General features: G+C 40.8%; 1 protein-coding gene across 26 annotated transcripts in view; it reads left to right on the top strand.

Moving 5' to 3' along the window:
• The window catches only part of LOC147169749 (receptor-type tyrosine-protein phosphatase delta-like), a 192,452-nt gene that overhangs the window by 115,187 nt on the left and 53,118 nt on the right, over positions 1-24,147 (top strand). For all 26 annotated transcript variants that reach the window (XM_086082825.1, XM_086082812.1, XM_086082827.1 and 23 more), the window contains 3 exons: positions 779-928; positions 16,141-16,286; positions 17,815-17,956. In XM_086082825.1, coding sequence (XP_085938951.1) covers positions 844-928; positions 16,141-16,286; positions 17,815-17,956 — 373 coding nt within the window. In that variant the 5' untranslated portion in view covers positions 779-843. The remainder of the gene's footprint in view (positions 1-778; positions 929-16,140; positions 16,287-17,814; positions 17,957-24,147) is intronic.

Genomic DNA, 24,147 nt, shown 5'->3' with positions numbered 1-24,147 from the left:
TTTGTTAACATATTTTAACAATCATTATATGTATTTCTAATGGAGTTTTTTTTTGTAAAAGAAAATAAATAATGTGTTTTTACTGTTACAGTGATTTCATTTTATTTTTACATGTGACATGTAAAATCAGTTTATTTTTGTAAATTTAATAATATTTTAAAATGAAGAAAAAACGGTAAAATTAAAAGTAAAATTCTGTTATATCACTTCTTTTTTTACGCTGTACGTTTAAATATGTGATGCGGGAAAGGCTAGAGCAACATGGAAGATGGACTTGTGTGATGAAAAGGATGATTTAAAAAAAAGCGGACACTGCTTAGAGTATGAGGAACAATTGTGTGCAACATAATCTGTCTCCTTGCCATCGCGCGTCCCTCCCACTCCGCATCCTCTGTTCCTTTTCATCAATCACATTGTTTTGACCGAAATGTGGTCTGTTGTGCCGCTTGTGAAGCTGGTAAAACTGCCACAGACAAATTGAGGCTTTTGCGAGCAAGGAAACTGGATGAGTGATGTTTCGAAGCCGAATGTTGGCTGTTGGTTGAAGTTCAGCGGCTATTTTGCAAACACACACGCACGCACGCAGGCATGCACACACCTCAGGCAATGTAAGGTCCTGATAAAGTGCGATGAGGAAGGCAGCTGCATAACTGGAGTGTGAGGCCTAGAGGGAAATCACACATATTCCAAAGTGTGTGCGCTCTCTCCTTGTCAAAATTTGGCCTTTCAAAAAGAATCCTAATGAGTGCATTCTCTCCTTTGTTTCTGTCCCGTGCAGGTTGTGAGGACTCGTCTCCATCGTCCTGTTGTACAGTGAGGCAGTGAGCTCACGGAGGATACAGCATGCATGTGTCGACATATCCCACAATGCACTCTGCCAGTCCGGGTCTGCTCCTCCTCAGTTTCCTCTTCCTCGCCGATGCCGACTGTGAGTGCTCTCTCATTCATATCACAACACATCCCGATGTTGGCTCGCAGATACAGCCTGTCAAATTCATATGTATGAATCCGGCCCGAATACACGCGTTTTCTTCTGATATTGCGTCTGCGCTATTCAAGTGTGTGTTTTATCTGTATGTGTTGGCAAGCAGGCTTGACGCAAGGCCAGCTGTTTTTGTCCATCCCAGTATTACTTGGCATGGTTAGGCAGACCACATATGGCAGATCAGATAATTTCGCCGCTGCTTGTGTGATTGCGGTGATGCTGTGTGTGTTTGTGAGAGATCCGGGCCTGTGGCAAATATGCCTGCTCGTGTACAACCAACATGCTTTTTTATTTATTTTTTTTCCCAGGCAACCCAGTTATTAGTTTCATGCATCTTTCCATGTTCAAGTATTAGGATGTGATGTTAAAACGTAATCTCAAGTAACCAAGTTATTCATCTCCCAGCACAAAGATTATCCTCAAATGTAATCATCTGCACATGGCCACAGTTTTACATACACTTGATTTGCACATTTTGTTCAAAATATGAATTTTTTGATAAAATCAAAACAAAATTTTGTCAAGATGCATAAATGTTTATCAGTACTTCAGGGCTCTGAAAAAGTTGGACTTTCATTCCATTATTATATGTAGCGTCTAATGTTACAAATGTGTTAAAGGGATACTTTACTAATTTTGCCATTTCCAGAAAAAATATTAATATTGTTAATATTCTGTCTGAATTTGATAACGTCATTATTTTTCATGTGCAATTAACATCTTTAAAAAGCATTTTGCCACTTGCTGTCAACTGAAAATGGCATCACATGTGTTGAGGGATCAGGTAGCAACCAATCACGGCTTACCTAACGTTTACAAGTTGAGCCGTCATTGGTTGTTACCTGAGCCCTCAACGCATGTGGTGTCATTTTCAGTCAACAGCAAGTGGCAGAATGCCTGTTAAAGGTGTTAATTGTACATAAAAAACAATGAAGTTATCAAATTCTTTATTAACGAAATATTAACTTTTTACTGTTAAAAATGGGAAAATTAGTAAAGTATCCCTTTAAGGATAGGCGACTACCGATACCAGCCTTATTTCAAGGTATCGGCAACTTTTGTCGACTGCTGATACCAGCCACGATACCAAAAAACTCTGACATCGAGTGAGTCCTCCTTGCCTGTAGTTGGCGCTATACTGTGGCACATCAGTGAATTATCATCTGCATCAGAAAGGAAGGACTTGGGTCACAATTTGTGTTATGTCTACAAACGGGGCCCTAAGAGAGAATGCTTGTAAAAAATATCGGACAAAAAAAGTGGCATTCCTAAAATTATATATAATGATGTAGTGGTTTTTTAAACATGTAACTATTTAATGTCCCCAACAGCATGACACCTTACAATAAAGAGCTGACAAAGGTGTAAAGTGGTAGATATTTATGAAATAAGGGAAAGGTTTTGGACAAACATTATGGGCAACTTATACTGTAGAAGAAGTGCTAGCTTCAAAAATATACTTTCCGATTTTAATTAGGAAATGTGATTAAATTCCAATTAAACTGCTATTCATTCATTTGTACATACATATTTATAAAAAAAAATAAAAAATAAAAAAAAGATTGACAATGTTTTAAAGGTCCCTGAAATGAGCGCCCCCGTATCCCGTGGAGTACACGTGTTACAAAACGAAAGCAATTGGAAAAGGAGATGCACTGCTTGAAAACATGCATTGCCTACAGGCGACACTTTGATAGACACGATGTCAGCATGTCAGGTTGAAGATTAGCTGTGAGGATTCCTCTCTCCTAACATTAGTGATGAAATGGATTGACTGATTTGGGTTGAGACCGCGGATGAGAAAAAATGTAAGGACGGAGTGAGGGACGCTTAAAATATATAATAGGAGGGGAGGTGGGGGTTGGGGATGATGTAGAAGACAGTGAGGGGAGAGAGAAATGGACGAGTGAACATCTGGGAATTAACCCGACATCAGGAATAATGGTGCCTATAGTAAAGCTAGTGTAATTATACCATGGGATAATAGTTATATATATAAATATCTACATAAATACATCCATGTTTGGGTTTGTTAAAAGGAAATGCAGCCTAGCGTTAAGCTTGTGGTGCGCTAAATCATCAATTGCACTGAAACACAGGCACAAACAAACGACAGGCTGGAGAAGTGGCATTTTGGGGCAAGTCGGACAGTGCCCCACCAGTTCTGTAGATGGCACAGTAGTGAAAAGGTGTATTTGATTATTCTTACATTATATGTCATAATTATAATAATACTATTGCTATTCTTGTGACCCGTGTTACAAACCGTGCTGTAACCCATGTGTAATCAGTGAGTGCAATGTATGCTAGCCAATACAATATACAGTACAATTCCATTTAACTAATAATCAGGTTTTATAGTGAATCACAAATGATTACTTAATGCATGCCATTATGCCTCTGGTATCCAGAGGTGGGCATTCCGTAAATATTGACGGACGGTCCGTCAATCTGTCAATGGTGGCTGCTCGTTTTGTTGACGATTAACGAATGATGGGAAACTTCGAAAAATTGACGGATTAAGCATTGTGGCAAGTGTTTTGTTTTTTTTTGGTCCGTCAAGGTAATCATAACCGGGTCAGTACCAACGGACCTTCTTAGTCTGTCAAAGATTTCACTAACGAATGACAAAACATTGACAGACTCCCATTTGGCTAACGCACCACAGTCTTTTTCCACTTCTTTCCTGCGACTGGGGCCGAACCATTCTGTTTCTCGTTCAGTAAACAAATGTAGACTTACCACACTTACCAGGTATGCTAACTTCCTCACACACCATTCTCCAAGCTATCTCTCTTCTGGCTCTATCTATACTGATAGCTGGCCGTGTTGTAGAGCTCGGGCGACTACAGACCACGATAATAATGTTATTTTTTTCCCGGTTGTAAATTACTCGTTATTGCTACGTCTATGCCAACTCAGTTAGTTTATTTACATCAGGCAAGTTGTTAGACAGCTAAGGGGCTCTTTGGTGCGCCATTTTACAACAGGCAGGTTATTGAACAGCTAAGGGGTCCTAAAGGAAACGTATTTAGTCCGTTGGCCGTGTGCGTCAATATTCCTGGCAAATTACGACCGTGTGCACAATGCGTGGTGACATTAGAGAGGTAAAGAATAGTAACATAACAAAATGTCATTTAGCATGATTGATGGAAGCGTGGTTAAAATTGGCGGATTGACGGACTGACAACTGTCGGACTTCTTCCATGAAATTTACTGTCTGTCCTAAAATAGCGGCTGTAGTTTAGCAATGACGGAAGCCTGGTTAAAATAACGTGGTAACGTTACAGTTTGGTTTGGCTTGAAATATTGACGGATTGACGATGACGGGTGTCCCGACTGTTGACAATTGCCGGACGGCGAACGCTCAAAATTCATTGGCACGCCTACCTCTGTTTATCAACAATGCAAGTTTTAAAAAAGGAAATTCATCTATGAGAGTCCGTTTTTTCTTTTATGTAGTTTACCTAAGGGGTTGATGCCTCACCTTTTTTTTGTCACATAAAAAACTGGACTGGAGGCAGTGATGGGATTGCCTGGCCAACCAGATCACAGTAAAAGCACACCCATCAACAAGCACTCTTGTTTTCCTCTCAGCCTGCTGCCCTTTCGTCCCATGTGTAAGTTGCCGGGTCGGCCTGTAGCACTCCAGTCATCCATCAAAACGATGATGGTCCCAGACGTCTTCCGCAAGGGCGACAAGAGATTCTAGCAAGGCGGGAAGCTTTTGTGTTGGGTCTCCTCCTTTCCTTTTCCTCTAACCCGCTTATCATTGGCCTTGACTTTCTTCAGTACTCTTTACTGGCTTTTTGTCACATCGTCATAATGTGCTGAGATAGGAAAGACGGAGGGTTGGGGGTTTCTCCCATCTCTTTAATCTCACTGTGTATGACGTGCGATGCCTTCTTTAATATCAACAGCGGGGGCTCTGAGGCTGTGTTGTGAGTTGAGGCATAGACTGTCACTGCCGGGATGCTTGTGTCGACATGTTTTTCAAGTCTTAAATGCTCCCTGTCAAAATTTCCAATGTAATGTAAAATGAATAGAATACGATATACCGTTTTTTTTTTCGTTGTGTGATCTTAATCTTTTGCTCACCTTTGCCAGCGCCGCATCATGCTTGCTTCACAAGCTGTACTGATATACGCTCATGGACTAAGGGTATTAAAATGCAATCAGATGGAAGTGCATCCTGTAGAAACGTTGCATGACACGGCAACATCTACACATAGGGAATTGCACGTTGGAACGTATCTATACAATTATTTTTCGGCTCTTCACATTTGCTCATTTTACTTTCAGCCTTTCACTTGCCACCATTTTGGATTTCTCAGTGCGGTTTTTCGGCGCGTGTATGCAAATGTCATCTATCTGGTGGATTAAGAGTAATGCCCTGATCCTGTCGCAAACTAGGCCACTGCACCATGTACGCGGCGACATGCCCTTTGTGAGAAACGCCATCTCTCCGTCTGTCGTTCAGGCAAACGACTGCAATGGACACAATTTTATTTCTTCTGACCCGATTTTTGCATCACAACCAACCTGTTGTGCTACTTTAGACAGACTGGCTGGAAATGTGAGAGAAAATGTCCCCTATTGAGTCATTGCAAAATATTGTCAAGTGCTTTAGTAAGCAGACTGTGCCTTTTCAAAGCAAAACATGTGGCATAATTTTTAACGGTGTGAAACGCAGTTTTTGTGATTCAATAGAAGAACAACCCTTTAGTACTCCCAGAGAGGATATTAAATTCACACACTGTTATTGAACCTTCTGAATGCACTATCATAGACATATAATATGTGTGTATTTGTACAGCATGTGGATGACTAGAACAGGCCATCATGGTCAAGTGGACTGCAATGACTAAAAGTGGAAGTAAATTCTTGTGGTATTCACCGTTTTATCGTGATTCTCACCAAAACTGAATAACTGCTTCACAAGAAAGCATACCCCAAACATTTCTTACGGTTTTTTGTTTTTTAATGTTATTTATCACAATCACGACTTGAACCAGACCGGTCCACTCCAATTTTCTACATCTTATATTTTATATGTACTACACATCTTACATTGTTTTCCATAAACAGTAGATCTGGGTTCATTGACGAACTACATTTTGCACTCGTAGTGGCTGATTGACCTGTCAACATTCAAGCAGACTGCCAGAACTCTGTGACGTGGTGGTTGACCGGGAGCTGAAAGGTTTCGGGGTCAGTTGTCCACAGTGACTGAACCATTACCTGCCAAAGCTGAGGAGCCCTGGAGCGAAGCAGCAAATAATAGCTGCTTTGACAGGAGCCTTCTGAGGTGGCCTGTGAGTTTGTGACTCTGTTATCCCTCAAGCACTTTGTTCAGTGGTCTGATTTACAACAGAAGAGCCATGGAAGTATGTGGGTAGAATGTAGGCTAGTGCTGACTGTAATAACTTGCATGGAATACAAGTGGAACCTGAACCTGTAAGGTTTGGCACAGTCCATTTCGAGACATAAACCATTTTTTATATCAGCGGCTCAAACTGGCAAGTTCATAAATTCTGTAGGTAATGTCTTTACTAACATTTTTTACATTCAAACAGCCATAAAACTGTAAAAAATAGTTAAATACTAGAATGCATAAAAACATTAATTAATATATCAACCAAATTACATCATGTCAATGTAGCCCCATCACAGAATGCTCTCTGTTGGGTGTTGTAGTGCTTAATGACATATGATTGCGTTCTTGTGAGTATATTTGGAGTACTCCATACATGAACACGTGTCGTTCCAGTAGACAAGAGATTAGATTGCAATAAGTATCTTGTTACGTGCAAGCATCCTCATGGCTGATAGATGAAGACTATCGGGGCCACACAGATCATTGGGTCATGCCCTCAGGGATTAGATGGGGGGTGTGAAACACTTGCCATACATGTTTGTCCAGTGTTTCTGTGATTGATGTGTATTACCTATTTATGTTGCAAAAAAAGCTGGAATATGTTTATGTAATACGAAATATGCCAAACTAAGTAGGAAATCTTGCGATAATCACAAACTGAAGGTGTGTTTCGTATCACATTACAGATTGCATTTATATATGTAACTTAATGGACAAAAGTTTGACATTAATGCTAAAAAATAGCCACATTAGTTCCATAAAATGGTTTCACAGTTATATAATTCCACTAAAAAGTGTTTTAGTCATATTGTACAGCAAGAAAACTATTTGAATCATTCTCTAAAATAGAATAGAATAGAATATAACTTTATTTGTCATTGTGTACAAAATGAAACTAATAACTATGCTTTATAACCTCACTTCCACTAAAAAGTAAAATAATTTAATTCAGACTTCAAACATCAGACTTCAAACATTAATTCATGTAGCGTTTTATTATTAGAAGAATGTAAAACTGGCATACTGGGTAGAGACAAGAACAGTCCATGTTGAGAACTCGAGCATAAATATTTAAAACAGGTTTCAGCAAAGTTGCTGTGTCGGCTAGCAGCTAACACAGGCGTGCGTCCGGCCGTGAGTAACAGAAACTGACTGATGCTAGCTTACGGTTATCTTAGCAGGTGCAACATTCTGGGAAGAGCCCTGCTTAGCGTTAGCTTAGCTTAGCCGGCCGCTGATGTGTGAATAATGCGCTCTGACCACAAACTCCTCTGTTCTTCTTCATGGAAGCCAGTAGTCACCCAGGCCAGTCCGTGTGTTTCTAATGATGTGTGTAGTGGAAAAGAAAACCCCATTTGATTAATTCCTCCTCTTGTGTTTCTAACAAATTAACCCTGATTAATTCGGCACTAGCCAGACCCAGGGGCAGTCGCAGCGGGTAAGTGGCCTGCTAATTAGATGTGCATTACCACCAGCAATAGCAGGATTGTTTTATTTATAGTATTGTTAAAGTGATTATTGTTACATCAACTGGAAGTTGTATCAACATGCGGGCAAACAAGCAAGTACACTTAGATTTGAAACTAATCGTATTAAAAGTAAGTAATCTTCGTTGGTTTGAGACACAGCTGGGATTTACTCTCCAACAATATCTTTAATTTGAAATGTATCATAAAATTACTGCAATTTTTCTTGCTGTTACTTTTATATAAATTCGTTTTTGCAGCCTAAACAGCCTGTTTTGGCAAATATTTTTAAACGCATTTAAGCAGTGCTGAGGGATAATAGTTGTCTCTCCGTGTTTAATGGCTCCAGCCATCCAATTTCATTTCTAGGACGAACGCGAGCAGCTGATAATTTGCTCTTAATGTGTCGGCTTGATGTTAATATGTTGTGCTTCTGGCTAGCCTCCCGCCCACTCTTGAGGCCCACTATCATGGCCATGGCTCGAGTTCCACGTTTGGCCTCGTTCCTTAACTTGTCTGACAAGCCTGACTCACTTCTCATTTGCGGAGTCATCCGCTAACCGCCCACCACCACACGCAGCACAGTGCAGCGGGATCTTCCCTGGCAAGGCTCGTAAATGACTCATTACATGCTTAACGATCGACGAGAACCCACACACATACAAACATGGGGTGCAGGCACAGATGCTTGGCAAGTTGCACTTGCATCTAAAGCAGCCTTTTCAGATGGAATCAAAACATCCAAGGCGGAGGCATAACAAGTCCCAAATGCTATTTAAATTCCACTTAAAAGGGAAACAACAAGCACCTTGTCCAAACGTGAGAATGTGCCTGATATCGACCAGTTCAATAAACCATTATCCCCCTCATCCTGTGAGGGATAACCCAGTATTCCACCTGTGAGCGGTAACAACCAGCATACTATATACATTCGGGATTAGCAACTGTAAATGTTTGGACCCTGCAGCGCCTCCTTAGAGGGAAAATTAAATGCTTGACTATATTCTCTAAAGCGGACGGTTCGAATGTTCAATTTGTAGCTTTGTTACAAACTGGATCAGGCAGCTTGGGTCGATTTTATGCTGCAGGGGCCATTGATCTGATTTGTTCGGATAGGACTTTCCGCTTTATACCTTTTTGAGTCAGATCTGCAAAGTGACTTGGACAAGAAACCACCCGGCTCAGGGAGCAAATGAATTGCAACATTTAGCAGACTAAGACTAAGGAGATACTAAGACATGCAGTGAGTAAAATCATTTAGATTTTCGCATTATGTGTTGATTGGTAAGCCTTTGGTTGTTGTGTGGTTTTCATAGCTGACTTTGTGTGTGATCAACAATCCGACCCATCTGCCCTTTTTCCTAAGTCAGTGTTGAGGTCGGCTAGAATTCTAATTACCATGTGGTATATCTGGCCCTTCATCTATCAAAGTTTATAATCCATCTGTCAGTTGATCCATGTTCCCCTTCTTATCCATGTCTGGGTCAAGGCTACGGAGGTCTAATGAGGGATTCCCAGAGGGAAGCCTGGTTACCTTCTCCAATTCCTCAAGTGAGGACACTCACTACGTTTACATGCAGGCAATATTTGCGTTATGGTCAGAATTTGGGTTTCTAGAACAATCGGAATAACCCGTTTACATGCGCGAGTTGACAGTTACCCCCGTATAAATGGTGTTTGGAATAACCTGATGTAAGGGGGCGAAGCACGGACGACGTCATGGCAGAAATAGACGTCATTTCCGCTTCTAACTTTAAACGGTCAATAAAATACATTATATTCATGTCACTCATAAAGTAGTCGGTTTCAACTCTCTCCAGAGGTGTGGTTCTTGTCGGTACATGCCAGAAGCACGGACTTACTCGTTTGGATCAAGCGGAACTATGTGTGTGTCATCTAATGTTCCTACACGGACGTGTATTTTTGAACACTGCAAGCTGGAGATAAACATTGTTTAAGCATTACGACTTATGTCACGTCTTTCCCGCATGAATAGTTAGCGTGTCACAAACGGTGGCATTTTCACCATAAAGGCACAATATAACGTAAAAACGCCACGGAGACATCAATGTATTCAAGCGAGGCCCGTGTAGTGAGTGGGACGGCGCTGCGCGTACAAGTTGTTACTCCAAATGCCCCGTTCCTTCACGGTATTCCGATTGCGTTTATATGAACCGGCATTCTGGTTATGAAAGGGGTAACCAAAGGGGTCTTATTCGGGGGGTTTAGAAACCCGAATAAGAGCATATTTGGGTTATTGTGTGTGTTTACATGGCTTTTCAAAACCCGAATATTACCAATATTTGGGTTTTAAAAGGGTTATTGCCTGCATGTAAACATAGTCACTGGGGCAATGCCAAGCCAGCCGCAACAAATAGTCCCTCTGAAGTGTCCTTTTTCTGCTGGGTGCATGGACAACCTCATCAGGGAGGCATCCGGGAGGAATACCCCCCACAGAACCCTCCAAGGGACCACAAGGGTCTACTAAGCACCTGGCAAGCACATTGGGCGAACTCCCATATGGCTTGCTGCAGTTTCTTAATGATTGTGGAAAGCTGGCCCAGTGTTCTATCACCACAACGACCAACAAATATTGAGGTGTGAACATTCCCATGAGATGCTGAGGAGAATAATCTCCCTATAGTTGGAACACTTCCTTTGATCCCCTCTCAATTTACTCAACTTTATCTTCATTTCCATCCTTACTTAGTTGTTCATTTATTTATTTATGTTCAGTAATAAATCCATGTTCTTGTAAGCTATATCACACACCCTGCAGGTTTTGTGCTTCCATCTGTGACTCTCAAGCCGTGGCCCTTTGAGTCAAAAAAAAGTGTTTTCCAGCTACACTATCTTCATACACATTGCCCTTAGCTTAATCTTGTTCCTGGTCTTCTTGGAACCGCTACGCTGTGGAACCTTTATCGTCCCTGTGCAGTATGCAGGTTATCTCACGGAGAGTTTATCCAAATGTTATATTTGTCACAGTTTACCGAATTAAAAAAACAACAACAGAAAAATAGCTATAAGTGAGGCACAGCCACTCCACATAGTACTCAGCTTTAGTGCAATAGCTGTATTTTTAAGATACTTCGAGAGCGATTGAAGCTATATCCCCGATTGTCATTTGACAATTAAGCATTGTGACTGTCCAGCACAAGAAATTTATATTTAGTTTTTATTGCAGTTTAGAAACGTAATATTGGATTCCGCTTCTTCCTGCCCATCGACGGGGCAACAATCAATCAATTAAAGCAGAGAACCCCAGATTTCCGTCTCCCTAACCGCTTCATCCAGCTATGCTGAGGGAATCCCGAGACATTTCTAGTCCATTGCCTTGTTAATGCAAACTTAAAGTTAAATACATTCGTACAAATTGACGCAATTAAAGTATAGATAATTGATTACTTACACCAAGACATAGTACTCATTAATATATTCTATATTTCCTCTACAGATGTTCACTAGGACCTGAAAACAAAGCCAAGAACAGTGTTTCCTACAGATTTGAGATCTATTTGAGTGGGTGAATTCCGGCAAGGGGGGGTCTCAGTCCTGTTACTACGTCTCCTCTAGCCTCACAATCCACAAGTGTGTGACGGCGAACTAACATTACATGCAGTATGTCTGGTGGCAACACGTTTTTTTTTTCAACTTTTTAAATATATTTTAATAGATTTTCTTGGGTGTCCCACCCAAGTATTAATATGGTGTGGGAAACACTGAAGAAACTAGATGCAGTAAATACTCTGGTTGGTGGCCCGGTGGGTGGTGTCTGGTCGGTGCTGGATTTCACTTTCCTTTGTTTTCTTTGGTCCTTCCTCGGGTCTCCTGACGGCGGTGTTCGGTTTAGGTGAACGGTATGGGATTTTTTTTAATGGGTTTTTGGTGAACTAACGAATGCACACACACTCACACGCACATACACATTCACATACACACTCACATACAAAAAAAAAAAAAAAGAGCAATGATGATGACATTACCGAATGAACAACACTGAGCTCTTTTTAGAAAAAATAAATACTTGTTATTCTTTTTAAAATACTGTATAAACCATTTTGGAAAGGTTACAAGGCTGCATACAGTAGGCAATTTCTAGAGTGATCTGAACTCATTCAATACACATACAATAAACCGTTTGAATATGTTGCCATCTTCAAGTGTCCTTCAACATATCTGCAGTTAAATGTGATACTTCAATAATAAAGATGCCTGTGCAAAATAATTATTAAATGATTTTTAGGGTCTAAAAAGTAGTAGGGCATGTGACTGTTCCCAACACAACATTGGGTAACATGTTTATTCCAATTTTCGTCACCACTACCCATTTTTGGACAAATCCACTCACGACGTCATCATGATACTTAGTGAGCAGCACAAGTCATGTTATTGTGAGGAGGTATTGCATATGACACATTCATTTACTGAACAAACTTCTCGAAAATACACAAACAATGGAGAATAAAGAAGGAAGTAACCGGGGAAATACAACTCACCAAACTACATACTAATTGGCACTTATTTCCGTGGGAGAATTATAACAAAATCACCACATTTTATAGAAATTTGCAGAGCTGGGCCCTTCCGTTAATCATCACTTCTCGCCAATGACGACGCCCACCTTTTGGCAAATGCACAATGAAGCGAAATCTTGTAAAAATACACGGACTGAGCACCGACTAATGCAGGTTCATGTCTGTGATCGGGGTGAGTACAGACGGTCCCTCTCATTTTGTGTATTTTTGCGAGGTTTTGCATCATAAAGCATTCGCGGAAAATGTGGACTTGATCATTTACGAGAGTGCCCAACTTTGGGAAAGTGTATTATTAGACATTAAATATCACAAGGAAATCAGAGTGCACCTTTTTTCATAACTCTTTGATACTGTGATCAATTTTCTTTTCCTTTTTCATAAACCCATGCATAACCACCCCCCTTACTTTTGGATGATTTTTAAAGCATAAAAATGTGGGTTTATCTCAAGAGTCCTCGTATTTGGCCTTCAACTCAGTAATGAGAGCAAATGACAAACTTCTACCTTGGGATCAAGGTTTATCACACATCTTTACTTAAAAAAGTTGTCCAGTGCAGGGAGCTGACTCTGTAATCCCTGCCATCTGCTGTGTAGATCAGATCCCACTATATGCCGACCTTTATGTAGGCCATCCTCCCTCCAGCCGACCATCGAGCACATACGCACATGTGCACGCACTCACACACACACAGACACACACACAACCGAAGAGAGGAAGATTGGCACCGTCTAATTCCATCTAAATCTCTCGCTGCGGTACCACTCAGTAATTTCCCCCTCATTTCCATCTTGGGTCATACCGACATACTCGCTGCGAAACCTCGAACTTCCTCTTTCAAGTTTACGCTTGTCAGGCCAACTACTCATTCAACATCACTGAAATATTAAAGCTGCAGCCCTTTCACATACACTGTAAATTCCATCGCTTGGCACGAGTCATGATGGCTACAGAATGGGAGAAAAAGATGGTAACTGAAGGGAGATGAAGACGACACTAAACAAAGAGCGGGGTGGAGGAAAGTAAAAGTGGAAGGGTGAATTGAGACAAGAGAAGAGCATACGGTTAAACACCCCCTCCCCTCATTAAGTCAGTCAGTGTGACAGGAGGACTTACATAACACCCTGGAGATGGAGGGAGGAGATGAAGAAAGAGTAACGAGGAGGAGGATGAAAGAGGTAGCAGCTGCGGAGCGGCGAAGACGAAAGAGTGACGAAGAATCGGGCGTACGCTCTTAGAAAAGCAACCTTTGAGGGGAGACTCAAACAATCAAACATGAGCTCAAGTATTTGAATGAAGGGGAGCGGGATGCGGGGGGGTCAAATAAAAAATTAATTGAAAGATCTGCCGTTCTTTTTAGTATGCCTCGACTGGCTTTACACTTTTCATTTGTTTTGTGGGGGAGAGATTAGCAAGAGGATTAAGAGGGCGACTCTACCGCTCCTCATCCTTTCTCTTCTCTCTCGTTCACTACCTCTCAGATGGGAGCATGCACATTGGCTCACTCGCTCATGCATCGCGGGAAAATTAATGCAGTTTGCGCGCAGGCTGCTTGGGGCTGCAAGCTAACCGTTTTTTGTTTTTTTTCCGCCCGCCACCGAGTCAATCTGTTGTATTGTTTTAGATGAGTCGGTGAATTTTGAATTAGCGATGGATTTGTCATTTCCCTTAAGACCAGTGAGACGTCTTAATGGCGCTTGTATGATGAAAGACAAATATTTGAGAATGAAATCATAGTGGAAAAAGCATTTTGTGTTGATGAAATCTGCAATTGTTATTCCAGAAACCACACTAATCTCCTGTACTTAATGTAATCATTAATCAAGTCTGCTTTCTATTAGTTACAGTATATGGAATCATGCAAGTTGATCATTTGTTGCAGCCTCCATTTGTGCATGTATTTCCTTCTTTTCTTTTTTTTTGAAAAGCAATCTTTTTCAGCAATACTAGAAATCTAGAACCATACTAATAAACATTTTGCTAAATTAGTTCTACTCTGACATTATACACAAAAAATATTGTACTGTACTTAGGAGAAGTTGGAATCCTATGTTGTTCTACATTCTCTGAACAAGAAATAATAATGATAATAATAATAGATTAGATTGCAGTTGTTGCTACCAGGTGTAGAAGTGGTGGAGACTGTATTGAAAATAGGGTTTTGATTTTGCCGTTTGGGTCGTTCTGATGGTTTTCCCCATTGACCATTTGGGAGAATGCCAAAAGCATCAAATAAAGTTTGAAGTGTTGAAGTGGGAAGTGTTAGTGGAAGACGCAAAAGATTAAGCAACAAGAAATGAATCTATCACACCAGTGGGAAAGCCATCAACCATTTACAAGCATTGCTTTGTTCATTTTAACTTGTCCAGAGTGAGTGGCCATTGGGTGTATGTGTCCATCCTGGGAAACAATGCATTTAAACAAATCTGCTCAGAGAGAGGCCAGCATCAATTGCCAACATATGCTGAAATGACCCGACACACAGAAATGCAGAGTTTTGCCATACGTGAAATGGCGTCACTCCTTCTTGTGATTGGCCCAAGTCAGCCCTTAGATCATTCATAAGCTTCAATATTGCAATGATGAAAAGACAAAATGTGGCAATAATTTTTGTTTGTGACATTTTAAAAGTTCTCCAGTCATTTTCGCAAAAATTTGAGTAAATCAGTCCCATGATGGTTCATAAATATTTCACTTTTAAAGGAGAAATTGTGAACACAATTTGGGCATGTGCAGATTCAGAAGTCAAAAATGCCGCAGTTTGTATCCTTGTTGTGTTCTCCGAGTTGTAAACTGCAACTGGATGTAAGTTCAGTAGTTGAATTTGCACCAGGTGACTGGGCATTCGCCATTTTCTCTCTGCCTCCCCTGGCTTCCCACTTGTAGTAGTAGCCAGACGCTCTCCGCCTTGATTCTCCTCTCCATCTGTCCCACTCATCTTTCCCTTTATCTCAGTCATTCTCCTGTTCTGTCCTCCCCACGCTTCCAACACTCTCTGCGAAGCTTAGCCACTCTGCCTCCTTCTTTTTCAACAGCAAAAAGCAATTCCTCTCCCTTTGTCAGGGCAGTTGGCACTAAGCCCTTAAGTAGGGATTTTCTGGTTTGGCGGGAATGCCATTAGGCAAGCGGGCCGATGACGTGCCGTAACTGACGTGCCGAATCTTTTTGATGTCGTGATGTCACAATCCCGCCGAGGCAGTGGTTATGATATTGTTGGCGTCCCTAGAATGAGGGGGCTTTAGTGGTCATGTCAGAAGTAAGTCTTCATAAATCCTTTATGGCACAGAAATATTAAGCTTCTTTGGTTGTGCAGGGGCAGCGAGAGGAACACGGTGGAACACAGTGGAACACGGTGGACGTGAACACAAAAAAATAAATAAGACACTTGCGGACACAAAGCCACCCATACATTACACACACAGCTTTTGTTTGGCAGGGATCAGTTAACACTTGTAAAGAATAGCTAATTTCCAACTTCTTTCATTTGCAAGACTCATGGGATCTTTAAAATCTCAAGTAGGGGAAGTGACTAAATCATTGCATGCGCTGATTTAAATGGCCTTCACCTGTGTTTATTATTATTATTATTATCTCAGTCACTCAAACACAAGTGCTGCAGATGTGCAAATGAAAGATAATGGCCACCAGTACTAGCTATGTCAATATATTTGGTGCCTGGATGCATTTTAAAAATACAATAATACACTAATTGATGTGTCTATGTAAATACACCATACCACACTTGTTTTGACTCTTTGTCGTTTTTTTTAATACAGCCCCTCCACGATTTACCCGAACCCCAGAAGACCAGACAGGAGTCCAAGGCGGAGTGGCATCGTTCGTGTGCCAGGCCGCCGGCGACCCGCAGCCCAAAATTGTGTGGAACAAGAAAGGCAAGAAAGTCAGCAACCAAAGATTTGAGGTATGATCCCACTGCTCCAATTGTCGACAATTAACTTCTTTCTTACATATTGCATCCAATGAGAACAATATTTTTTTCAAAATGGTGTAGTTTTTTTTTCATGGGGCACAGGAATAAACAACATTTTGCTTGCTTTAATTGACTCAAACACAAACTGGACTTGGAAATTCATAAAGACTTTTGCCTCGTTCGAAGAAATTTCCACTGCCAACAAGCCTCATAAATTATAAATATATGTAGTTTTGTCCGCTCCAAAATAAATACAGTTGTGTTTAGCAGTGACCCATGCAATTAAATATAGAGTAGACAAGGAATGTTATTAGATTAGCATGCCAGAAGAATTTTGTAATTCAGTTGTTAAGCCCAGTCGGTCTATACCAAAAAGTACCCTCATCGGACATGAGACACCTGCACAATATAATGAGATACAATACTAGTACTATAATGGTCTAATGATTAATTGTTTGTAGTATTTTTGTCTCCCTCATGTAATGTAATAAGGTAACCATAATAGTAAAAAAATAAATTAAAAAAAAAAATAACGAACACTCTCAGTATGCGATGCAGTACAACCACAAAACGTTTTAGATATATTTTATTTATTTACTTTAAATCTCTGTCTTGTGGCCAATTAGTGTAAAAAGACTGCTGCACTCTTTTGCTTGATGATTTGAGCTCAAGTATATGGGATTTTTTTATATGATGGTTATTAGTTTCCCAAAGGCTTTAACCTTAGCTACCCCCATAAGTCAACCTCAGAAGGAAACGCTGAACCTGCCTCTGTCAGCCCATCAGTATCACTCAGAGGTCAAGGCGCTTTCGAACCATAATAAGTTTATTTTCCTCACTGGTGCCTACTTATTTGTGATTAAATCACAGAGATTTTTTTTTAAATCCGGAATATCTAACCCTGCTGTTTATTTCTCATTGAGCCCGTCCTGTCCATCGGGAGTGACTATGGGAATTTTTGATTTATTGGATTTTAGTCAAGCCTTCTGAGAATTCAAAATCCTGATCTCTCACATTGCATGTAATAATCATATTCAAGGGCATTTTAATCCAAGTAGTCCAGTCCACCAAAAGATTTGACATATCCCGTACACATTGCATGAAAATGACATCTGATCCCTTTTGGTCAATACGGGAGAGGCCAATGTTGGTTTTAGGGGCGCCTCTGCGGTAGTCTGGAACCCTAAATAGAATTGTGATTACTCATTGACATATTCATTGTTTGCAAGTAGCAAGCTATGCCAAACTTAACTTCCTTGCATTTGAACACTAATTAGTTTCAATTTCCAACTTCACACATCTCAACATGATATCTAGTCTACAAACACCGTAGGGTATGTTCCCACTAGCACACATGCTAGGGTAACAGTACGTTCTATCTCGAGATGATACTGTAGGTTGTAGACAAACCTTGAGCCCGAGCAGAAGAAATCACGCGTGAGCAAGAGGAATGGCTGTCGAGTGTCTAACGCCGCTACCTTTGAACGCAAAATACTATACATTATACCTTTTTCCACAGGTAATTGAATTTGACGACGGGTCTGGCTCAGTCCTGAGAATCCAGCCTCTGCGGACGCCCAGAGATGAGGCTATTTACGAATGCCACGCCTCCAGCTCGGCAGGAGAGCTCACGGCCTCCACCAGACTAAGTGTGCTACGAGGTCAGTGCCCGTCACACGCGCAAACAAGTTGGGTTCGCATCCCTTCGCCAAGCACAGATTTCCAAATCCAAAGGCTTGGATATGAGTCAAAAGCTCACATGAAAAACACAACTTCTCATTTTATCTCTGGATCTGCACTTGCAATGCTATAAATAAGCAATAGTGTTTATGTTTTCTTAATTCTCACAATGGGTGTAAATTCCAATTTATTTAGATACGATTTCACATACTGTACATACATACATTTTCTATACAAATCATATACGTTTTTATCACGTTTCTTTTAACGTATCATACATACTCGTAATTCAGAGCATAGTGAGTTATACTTTTCATTTCCATTCTTTGTACTCATAGATTGCAAATTAGAAATATTAATGCTGACAAAGCCGAAAGCTCAGAAGGAGGGGTCTCTTTAGAAGTCAATACGTGTAAAGGCTGTGTCCGCTGCACTACACGCTTTTGTTAGTGTTAGCAGCAGTCCATTAATGCAGATGGTGATGTTAGTGTTAGTGGAGTCCATTAGGAGAACATTATGCACCGGTAGTTGGAAGCTCAAGAGTGTCTTAGCGAGTGAAGCCGCTCAAGTGTGGATAATCACACCGGCTGCCTTTATAGTCCACGCTTGTGTGGGGGGGAAGGACGAGCGCTCTATTGTTTCCATCCTCTCATCTCTCTCTTGTCTTTCTGTAGTACTTTACACACACAGTCTACATTGTGTTGTTTTTTTATTTGAACTGTTCTTACCTTGCTTTACTCTTTCTCACTCTCATCTCTCGCTCCACATGCTCTTCCATACGTCTAAATTCTTCACATCAGCTGGCTCTTTGCATCTTCTGAGCCATCGTCACATGCCTTGTGTGTGTATGTGTGATCACTGGCGCATGCACATCTGTATGCGCCGTTGCAGAGTCGTTGCTGTCTCTATTTTTGTTTTTCTTGTCTGCCTTGACAGGAACCCGTCTCCTCCTCTTATCCAATCTTCATCCAAAGCATGTAGTCACCGCTCATGCACGTGTACACACGGCCACAAGCGCACGCATTCATCCTCAGTCTAAGATTGTTGTTCTTTATGTTAGGATCAGTTTCTTTCGTCATTACTGAGTAGCTGTTGTTTTTTTGCTCATTGTTTTGGAAGAGGTCACAAGGGAGCTGCTAATAGCACCTAAAAGACTGTCAGTCCAGAACGTCAGTTCGATTGTGCACACCCACACTCGCACGTACACACAAGCGCAGATGTGTCAGTCATGTGTCCCCTCCGCCTCTGTCCAGCGACAAAGTGTGTGACAGGAGGGATGTGATGCTAAGGTCAGCCGGCTTAATTACTGAGGATTACAACCAGTCCAGGAGAAGTCTTGGCCTTCCGTAATGGCTGTGATTGGCAAATGAAGTGGAGAGCACTCACTCACTTACTAGAGGATTTATTCATCCAGTCTGCGTGTTCTTTCAAAAATATCTTAAATGTACGGTAATATAAAAAAAAATAGATCACAAAAATTTTAACATTTATTTATTTTTACTGTTCTGTTACTGGTCTTATTTATATTACTGAAATTACATTTTAAAAGCATTTCTTAACCTGCTTCAGTTTCCTAAACCGCTTATGTGCAGTAGTGAAGACGTATACTGGGACCTACCCTGACTGACGTTGGGCAAGAAGTGAGATACAATCCAAACTAGTCGCCAACCAAGCGCAGGGCCATTATATAAAAATTTAATGAATAAGGGGACTCATAAAACAGCTTCAAATTCATGCCAGCATATCTTCATACCTGTGAAGCTGTTATTTTGGGTTAGTTCATGTTTATGCTATGTTTGTCCGTTGTGGTGATGATGTTGTCAGTTGCTATGCAGTTGTGATGGTTCTGTTTTAGTCACTCTTATTTTGCAGTTGCTATGCAATTTCTGTGTCCCGTATGATGATGATGATGATGATGATGATGCTGTCAGTTGTTATGCAGTTGCTATGGTATTAGTCACTCTTATTTTGTCATATAGGCCTTTATTCTGACATAAAGAGATTACTGAGTGACACTTTTGTCAGTATGTCGAGTTTTCTCTCAGCGCGTCGAGCTTTCTTATCCTGACTCTTTTATGCAGTGTTTTCTTCAAGGCTATATGAATCAGAAGTCTTAACCACTCTTTCATTCTGACACAACTCAACCAGTTTTTTTTTTTAACCTGGTACAGAGGTAAGAATATACAGCTGCCAAGTAATATTGCTATTTAGTTATCCACTAGCCAAGGTTTCTATTCACAAAGGTTTCTTAGATATGTTCTATTCTTACGAAAATATTTGAAGGCTCTTGTTTCCTACGAAATGACAGTTCATGGTCGGTCAAAATTAAAGAAATATAAATGTAGGTTTCATATAACAGCTGTGTCCTAAAGACTGTGGTTGTAAAGTATTTCTTCTTGTATATATAATAATGACCTTTGCAAATTGTATTGTATATTCAGTAGTCCTAAAAATCTTTCAATCCCGTGGGTGTGCTAAAATGTCAAAGACAGATTCAACATTATGAAATGTTGCAGTTGAAAGTTGTCAAACCTAATGCCATGTAATATAATAATCAGGCCTTTATTTTGTTGTGTCAACCCACATACTGTTTAGTGTGTCATGAATAGGGAAGGCAGACAGGAAAACGTATTACACTTGGGCCTGCTGATGCTTTTGTTCCCAGAAACGCGGTCTTTCACATTTACAGTTGACAAATCTAGTGAGCAAATGTGCACACAATTCATTTTGGATCTGCTATAAAGCAGATGCAGCAGTTTGCGAGGCAGTTCCCATGACTCTGAGACTGGCTTTGTCTTTGAGCTGTGAAATTATCTGGACTACGCTCAGTGGAAACACTCAAGTGGGAGCACATCCAAATGAAACAGTGGGAGGCTTCGTCAACACGGGAGCGTTGGGTTACTCGTCTGCTCTGACCTCAAGGAGCAGCAGCGTTACCCTGAAAACACTTTGGTGTTGCTTTACACTTGTCCCGATGATGGATGACAAATAGCTTATGTTATACATGTGCAAATGTCCTCACTTGTCCTTATGTAGGACATTTTTTTCAAACAAAGCTAAAATAACTGTTATAGGAGACGTTGATCTTCATCTAGAGCACAGGGTGGGCACATTCGGTCCTCGAGGGCCGGAGTCTTGCAGGTTTTGGATGTTTCCCTTCTCCAACACAGCTGATATATGATCAGCTCATCAGCAAGCTCTGCATAACCCTGATAACGATCCTGTTGATAGGACTCCGGCCCTCGAGGACCGAGTTTGCCCACCTCTGATCTAGAGACAAAACCTTAGCTTTTTTGGTGGGTTGGGCAAATACTGTTGGAGCGCCTGAAAGTGACTAAAAATCGATCAAATGACTACTTGCCTAAACAGAGATAGCCAAATGAAAGACCTTTTAACATTTTGACTGTTCTTTGCAGTGACATTCCACAAGATATTGTTAGGATTTACCGGATTAAGGTCTAGTAAGAGTTTTTACAACCGAACGGAAACCGCTTAAAAACTTTTGTTCTTCAGTATCAGTGTTTAATGGAGCTGAGAAAGACAATTTATAATATGCAAGTCAACAAACCGGTGATAATACAAAAAAAAAATCAGATTCTTAGGATCGGGGTGTTGTGAGGACCCAAATGCAGGATTCAGGGAGGTGAGGCCATCTTGCAGGATTTCAATAAAAAGGGATTTATTTCCAAAGGAAAAACCAAAAGGCAAACAAGGAACTAGGAACACTGACAAAAGACCAAAAGGAGATACAAAGTAACAAATAAAACATATAAGGCTAACCAGGACATGGACAGGACGAATGACAGAGACTCTGGAATGCAAACGAATAATCCAACAAAGAGTGCAGGGAAGGAGGGAACTCAATAGGAGCAAACTAATGAGACAATGACAAACAAATGGACATGACACAAGGGGCAGAGGGTGCTGATTGGAAGACAATAGGGGACCGGGATGCACAAATAAATCAATCAAACTTTATTTATATAGCACCTTTCATACATTAAAATGCAACTCAAGGTGCTGAACAATTAAAACATCCATAGTACAATAAAAAGATAACCCACCCCTCCCACCAGCATCTCCATGCTCAAACCCACAACCACACGCAAACAGTACATGGCGGGGCACAGAAAAACCCCGTGAGGAAAGGCACCCAGGAAGAGCAAATCCACACTCAAGAGTTGAGAGAGGGATACAAACACACACACACACAAACTACAACATGGCGGGGCACAGAAAAACCCCGTGAGGAAAGGCACCCAGGAGGAGCTCATCCACACTGAGAGGGATGACTGCCAACCACCACAGGGAGCAATGTCATCCCAGATACCCCTGGCCCAGATTGACCCGCCCCACACAGAGTGAAGCGCGCCACAGTCCCCCGGGGCCAAGGGCCCCCCAGGACGAAGACAGCCATCCCTCCCAGTGCCGAGGCTCCCCCATGAGGAAACACTGGAGCTAAAAACAACCAAATAAAAACAGTTAAATGCTAAAAGAAAACAGTTATAATAAAAGGCAAAAACAAAGCTAAAATACAATATGATTAAAAATAAAGAAAGAAATAAAAGGGGTAAAAAAAAATTGTTTTTTAAAGATTATTCAAATGCCAAACTAAAAAGGCGAGTCTCCTGTTAAAAACATCAATAGTCTCTGCGGACCTGATGCCCTCCAGCAGGCTATTTCATAGGTGAGGACGATAGTGGCTAAATGCTGCCTTACCGTGTGTTTGGTCCTCACCCGTGGAACAGTTAAAAAGCCGCTCTCAGAGGACCTTAGGAGCCGCGAGGGGTGATGCGGTAAAAGCAGTTCAGATAAATAAGATGGTCCAAGACCATTAAGACATTTAAAAACTAATAGAAGCACCTTAAAATCAATCCTGAAGCACACGGGGAGCCCATGCAGCGATTTTAAAACTGATCAGCACACTGACAACAGAGAGACATGACAGCTAAAACCAAATTAAATCTAAACCAAACAAAACACGTATGACAGAAAACAACAAAACTAACCAGACACAAACCATAGCACCGATTATACAATTGGACTCATCTACAGCTACATGGCAACTTGTTTGTGCAGTCACATTTGAGTTGCAGTGTTACAGTGTGGGGGAAACAGCTCCCAATAGGTCAGCACTACCAATAATGGAAAAGCCAGCATAGTAGAAATTAAAAGGATTAGTGCTGGCTTTTCTCAGCCTGGTAACCGTAGGTATACCACTGTGAGTTCGAAATCGTTTTATTTCGTTTTTAGTTGTTTTTTGTTTTCAAAGCTTGTAACAATTCCATCTTAGTGTTTTGTTTACATACATAGTGTACACCTTTATTTCAGATTTTTTAAAGAAAATGGGGCTCCTATAGCTCAAAAACCTGACATAATAGAGAAAAACTGAGATAATTTTTATATTTTCCGCACCAAAAATGTGTCAAAAACAGTTGTCAGACCTACAGAGGTATCGAGATTAACCGAACCGTAGTCCAATATTTATCCCTGCATTTTATGTCACAAGTAAGGACAGAAATTGACTGCCACTAAACTATTATTTTGCTAAATGAAAACAGCACATTCTCAAAACCTTGTATTTCTGTATTTAAAATGAGGTCAAATGGTCACATTGAAAACTGCTTTATAATGTCACACTTGTTGACATTCAAATTAATGAAACCTTTTCGTCCAAACAAGTGTGTTTTTTAAAGATTGGTAGCTACCTACGGCAACACATGATTGTGACAGGGAGCATCTTTTTTTTAAGCATGCATCCTTGCCATTCAGCACAGCGTCCCACCCCAGGTAGATGAAATAGAATGCATTATAGCTGCCGATGAGGGGCTTTCTTTGAAGTAAGTGTTTGCATAATGAAAGCGAGGAGAATCACGATTGTTATGCCGCCTTCCCTCCCTTGTGCTTCTTCTCCCTTCGTGTCTGTCTGTTATTTACTACTTTCTTTTTTTGGCCCTGATTTCCTTCCTTTGTCTCGCTATTCAATTTCATTTTTTATTTTATTTTTTTTTGGTGCAAATGCAGCTGTTTTCTATCCACCCACTCGCTCGCCCGTGCTGGCCATCACCCAAACACCTCATCTTGTTCGCTTTGGTTTATGATGTCCATGTTTCCACTTGTCGGTGTTATGATTGATTGAAACCGGAGCTGTTAAAAGGCCACACACATATGT

The sequence above is a fragment of the Leptonotus elevatus genome, chromosome 8 (genome assembly GCF_054856555.1).
Source record: "Leptonotus elevatus isolate MCC_2025b chromosome 8, RoL_Lele_1.0, whole genome shotgun sequence".
NCBI classification, from domain to species: domain Eukaryota; kingdom Metazoa; phylum Chordata; class Actinopteri; order Syngnathiformes; family Syngnathidae; genus Leptonotus; species Leptonotus elevatus.
The sequence above is the reverse complement of the archived record's forward strand: the minus strand, read 5'-3'. Positions and strand labels throughout refer to the sequence as shown.